Source organism: Bufo gargarizans, chromosome 1 (genome assembly GCF_014858855.1).
Source record: "Bufo gargarizans isolate SCDJY-AF-19 chromosome 1, ASM1485885v1, whole genome shotgun sequence".
NCBI classification, from domain to species: domain Eukaryota; kingdom Metazoa; phylum Chordata; class Amphibia; order Anura; family Bufonidae; genus Bufo; species Bufo gargarizans.
Genome location: NC_058080.1, coordinates 592866177 through 592872176, shown reverse-complemented (window position 1 = coordinate 592872176; position 6000 = coordinate 592866177). Strand labels below are relative to the sequence as shown.

Here is a 6000-nt window from a genome sequence, read left to right as displayed (position 1 = left end):
TATACTAGAATGTAAAAAAACATAAATAATCATGAAAAAAATGTATGAACAGTGACTAGATAACAGTGGGATATTGAAGATAACATGGAGGACTGCAGGCTATTTATGATAAATTATGTCTTATCTTGTATGGATGTCGAGTTAACCAATTTCGTTTCATCTCGGACGAACTTATGATATAATATATATAAAAAAATGTCTTCAAAGGAATAATGACATTTCAAAAAAATCGCACGGATACCGCAGAGTGGATGTATGCGGCATGTTGCCGTCCGGAACGAAACGAATAAATTCCATTTAGGAATTGAATGATATGTCACCCAATAGATTAAAATGTATATGTTCACTACAAATAGAAAATAGCTTTACTGCTAACATACCAGGGAGTAAGGAAATCCATATCGGGTTTTGTGGGAAAAACAACAGCCCACACCTGATTCACGAATTTGGACCTGGAAGTGCTATATAAAGGGGGAACTTATGGGGGTTGGAGTACCACTGAGGAAGGGGCGATATTATCCCCCGAAACGCGTCTGGTTTGGCTCAAGACCCCCCTAAAGATATGCCAGCTTATTGATTGAAAAGGACTCTAATAACGATTACGCCGGAGATACACGACCTGACACGCTGATCCTAAATAACGAACAGGAACACAGCTGAGATCAGACAAGCGTCTGGCTGTGGGAGCGTGGAAGAGGGTACACTGAGCTCGTAGGATACCGGCTCTATTACCTAGCGGAGCGGTGTCCAGAGCGATCATTCTGAACGGCAGAGTCCTTTTTTTCCTTGATTGTGCAGCAGCACCAACACACGGCGCCGAAAAACAGCTACCAACAAGCTGATCTCGTAAGGACCCAACAAGACAGCGCTGATTTAAGTGAGTAAAGCGGGACGCCGCAATAACGCTCACCTAAGAACTAACTGAACTGTTCCTGTAGTCAGGAATTATCTTCATAGGAACGGACAGATACCCAGTGCCTTATTTATTATTTTACTCTCTACATTATATGTGATTTCCAGAGACTTTTACTATATATGAGATTTAGCGATTTTAGTTGAGATAACACCATGATGTTTTAATATTGTATTGGATCATTTATCTTAGAATTGTGTACTGTTTTATAATAATCGTATCTTTTTTAATAATTATATATATTTTTTTAGTGATTTAAGGTATTTTACCAGAATTATATAATAAACATATGGTAGTCCATGAACCAGAGTGCCCAGTATATTCTTATTTGAGTGTACTGAAATAAACTCATCAATAGATGACAGGAACTGATTGAAAACCATGGATGGAGGAGATGGGAGTCTGGCAATGGAGTGGATGGAAGATGGTTGGCATACAGGTCGGCAGGGGATGAATGACAGTGAAGGAAATAAAAATATACTGAACTGACCCTGCTATGAAATACAACCAATCAAAACAGCCAAGAAAAAAAAAAAAAACTCTGCAAAAAGGCAAACTTCAATGCTGACAACCATGAAAAACCAGAGGACCAAGTAGTTATGGAATCTGGAAAAAAATGCACATAGCATACGTTATCCCCAGCAACCAGAGGAGAAAAAAGCCTAGACATGTAAAGGCTAAGCAATCAACAACTCCACCCAAAATGAACCAGGCTAAGTTAGGCCATAACCTATATGGATGCATGGCAGTGGCATGGCAATTGCCCCAATAATGCTAGTAAATTGATGGAACATGAAGCAACAAGGAAATCTCATTTACTCGTAACAATATCTGGGCCGTTCATATGCCAAACAAAGATCAGACACGATAAAATGTAATGCACAATGGTTGTCAATGCAATATTTTATTGGACTTAAAAAATAAATTCAGACATCATATAATGTACATTCCAAATGTAAGAACCAATTCAAATGATATAGTCAAAAACAAGGAAGGCCTTTTTTTCTACATAAGGCAGAATGTTAATCATGAAATGGGTAAACGCAGCTTGAAAAACTGCATAGAAATTTACTGCAGTGTAGATAACCATTTTCTACATTACAACTGTAGTTAAATGAGCTATTCTGCGATTTTAATATTGATAGTCTATCAATCAGATATCAAAGGCCATAAATATTTGATCGGTGGGTGTGCAGGGTCAGAACCCCACTAAGGGATGCCAACCTTCCAGAAATTTCTGGACAGTCCATAAAAATAGGCAACTTTTTTCCAAATTCTGTAAAAAAAATAAAAATAAATCGTGTCTCAGAATTTTTTGAGGCTGGTGGTATTTGACTAGATTATTTCAGCGGTAATTATCATCATTTTACAGCTCACAGCAAATGCTGTTAATGAGTTCTTATCAGTATATTGAACTATAGACATGTATTACTATTAAAAAAAAATTACTATTACATGTATAATCTTTATCATTCATTATGGTTTTCCAATTTTTTCATAAAAAATGTTGACTATCTGTGATTTTGGGATAAGCTGTCCAGAAAAAAGAAAAATTCTGTTTGGCAACCCTGCCACTGCTGATCAGATATTCATGGCCTTTCCTGATCAGCTGTTTCAGAATACCTTCAGCAGCGGATGTCGGTACCAGAGCTACACAGCTCTGTCCATTGTGTACTAGACAGAGCTGATAACTGCACCCCTGCTCCCACTGAAATGAATAGAAGAGGTGCTGCCGTTACATGCTCCACCCTCTGCTCAATGGACAGAGCTGCCTCTGGACCCCTGTCATTCAGATATTGATGGCCTATCTTGAGGATTTATAAGCAAAGACCCTTTTTGGGCCAGAACATATTTGTAAATATTAATAACCAATAGCCAAAAGGTTATAAAGTTCAGTTTTTGGCCTATTATTTATTTCTTAAAATATAACTTTTATTGTGGTCCTGTTTAAAATAAAATTAATTTTATTTTAAACAGGACCATAATAAAAGATATATTTTAACAAATAAATAATAGGCCAAAAGCTCAACTTTATAACCTGTGGCTATTGGTTATTAATACCTATCTTGAGGATAACCCATCCATAGTAAAGAAGTGAACAACCCCTAAAAGGACGAGGAAGAAAAAATAATAATACACTAAATTACTATACAAGTACACATAATCCTTTTACAGACCAGAACTGGGAATAATTTCTTGTGTTTCCCTGAAAATGAATCGACCAAATTATCTTTCCTCTGAAGTACAACATATACTCAATAGTATTTACAAAAAAAAAATAAAAAAAAATCACTGTAAAAAATGAATTCTTCTTTTTAATAGGCTAATATAAATTTTATCCCACCTCTGCTGTAAATACACATACAATATATTTCCTTTTAAACCAGGACAATAAATTACAATCTGTTTAACTTATAGCAATAATGTCAGTTTTGGCCACTTTTTACAGACTGGGAGGTGGAACTATATACATTATATATGTTTATGAAAGGAAATAATATTATTTTTCAAATTGTATATATTACATTTTACAGTGTATATATATATATATAGTAGAACTGGTTTAGTTGCCCATATCAACTAATCAGATTCCACCTTTTATTTTTAACAGCTCCTTTGGAAAATGAAAGGCGGAATCTGATTGGTTGCTATGGGCAACTAAACCAGTTCTACTTTACACCAGTTTGATAAATCTCCCCCAAAGTGTATAAAAATAGAATTGACTTTTTTATTGAATGAAGGGTGCACTATATAGTAATGTTGTAGCAATATCTATCGTGTAGCTTATTTGTATTGCTTTATTATATTGTCCTTCCCTTTATGCTATGCTAATGCATTCAAATAGCAATTATTCAGATTGCCTATAAAAGGTATATTATATATATATATATATATATATATATATATATATACACACTACTGTCTATATTACTGTCTATGAGAATGGCTGAAAATAGAATTGGTCATGCAGAGGGCATTAATAAGTGATTATAATGACTAGAAGCACTCCAACGAGCAGTGGGTGAGGACTCACTGTACCAACTAACCATGTCATCCTTGTGATCCCCTGGTTTTCACCCTTTAACTGCTATATAGAGATCTGGCCTTCACTGTAGGGGTCCCTACCCACCAAGCCACTACCTCTTGGAATAGTCCCAGTGTAGTCTGCCGCTGACCAACTGGGATCATAGACACCAGAGAGAGACATCAAGGGAACGAGCAATACTCGTAGTCAAGAAACAGGCCGAGGTCAGGGTAGGCAGAGTTTTTGTGTATCTGTGAAACTGGTTCAAGGTTGGGGTATGCAGCAATGGTTCAATATGGTAGTCAGGCAATAGTCAGGGTAGGCAGTGGATGATGAAATTTGATGAGCAGGCAGAAGTACGGTATATGGGCAAACAAAAAGATCAGCGCACCTTCACTGAAACACTAGCAAGCTAGGAACCTAAATATCAGGCAAAGAGTGGAACAAACAGCCCAGAATAAATAGGAGGATTGATCGGCACCTTAGTCAGCAACTGAACAGAAAGCAAGAGAGAAGGTTAACCTTTGCATTACTGCAAACAGAGAAGTTTCACTGAATATTAGCAGTGATATACATAGTGGAGTGATGCCAGCCCTCCCCGGTATAGCAGTCCAGCATAATAAGCATTTAATATGACACAAAGAGATGGCTGTACTCAAGTCCACTGCATAGAGTGTCACAGGTGCAGGAGTAGGTTGCTGTCAGGGTCCTGGGTTTCAGGTGGTGCACCAAAAAGCCACTCCATTTTGGTCAGGTATTTCCAAGGAAGGCAGAAATACCAAACTAGAAGGAGAGGAAGGATCCAGCGTGTTGTAGTAAAAATACCCTTCCTAGTAAAAGCTATACGCATTTACATGTTTCAACCATCTAGTGTGGTCTTAGCCCGCACTAGGCAAAGACCTTACTACAGTAGATGGCTTGAACATGTAAGCATATGAAGCTTTTACTAGGAACATATATTTTTACTGAAATTATCTAATAAAGCCTTAGATTTTATACGACATGCTGGATCCCTCCTTTCTTACTTTGGTCTTTCTACAGGCCTAACAAGCTGTGGATCCATTGTGGACTGGGTTGTACTTTCTCTGGGTGACCTGGTTGTGCAATACTACAGAATTTCCAAGGTAGGGCATGGAACATAATATTTGCTAGACTTTTGTTAAGGAAAGCCTAGCTACATCTGGGGTATCCAAGGATTGAAAAATGAATTACTATCCAAGGTCAATGGGACACCTTTCTATTCCTGGTCACCAAGATCTGGTTACTAAAACTTTTTATTAAACCTACTTGAATGGAAGAACAATATAATGAAGTCGTAAATATTTTTGACGGATATAAAAAAAAAAAAAAAAAAATTACATTATTTGGGACAGCAGCTTAAAATTTTTAAATGTATAAAATTAATATACCGGTATGTTACAGATTAAAACCGTTTTTCTTACAAGATTTTTGACACTTGACATTTAATAAAAATCAGCAAAGATAGGTGGCTAATCATAATAGTCCAATATTTCATTCATCCATGAAATGTAGAGAACTAAAGTGACAAGAGAAAACCTTCAGATCAAAGTAACCAAAGTAGTGATGTTCTCAGCCAACATGCAGTTTCAATTTCCCAGCTAGGTTCAGTAACATAAAGATAAATCAATTTTGCAGCATTACTTTTTCCTTCATAGACTGAAGAATAGAACGGCTTCAGCATATGCTTGTCATTGAGCCAAAGTAGGATGGATATGGATCAAGAAGTATCCAGAAGCAATCACAGTGTTAATATGTTTAGCATCACCATTCCACATGCATATTCGCTGAGATATAGTTCCATCCTTGACTATGAGCCTTTCCCTGTTAGCCAGGAGATATCACCAGTTCTATGAGAAAATCAGATAAAAAAGAAGTCATTAAACCCATCATTGTTCAGGGAGTCAAAAGGTGGTAGCGGCATATGAGACAAAGGAGGAGAAGGCATATGTTTTAACAACCATGCTTTGTTATATGGTCAAATGTAAAAGAAAATATTATTTTTGTTTTCTACCCAGATTTCGTCTGCATTTTAGTCAGTTTT

The 6000-nt window shown here is 36.6% G+C and overlaps 1 protein-coding gene across 1 annotated transcript in view; it reads right to left on the bottom strand.

Annotated features, from left to right (window-relative positions):
• Positions 1-5713: 5713 nt before the first annotated feature.
• Positions 5714-6000, bottom strand: part of AIFM3 (apoptosis inducing factor mitochondria associated 3) — a 139377-nt gene continuing 139090 nt past the window's right edge. Inside the window, exon 20 of the mRNA XM_044290988.1 lies at positions 5714-5806. Within this exon, the coding sequence (XP_044146923.1) occupies positions 5767-5806 (40 nt within the window). The 3' untranslated portion in view covers positions 5714-5766. The remainder of the gene's footprint in view (positions 5807-6000) is intronic.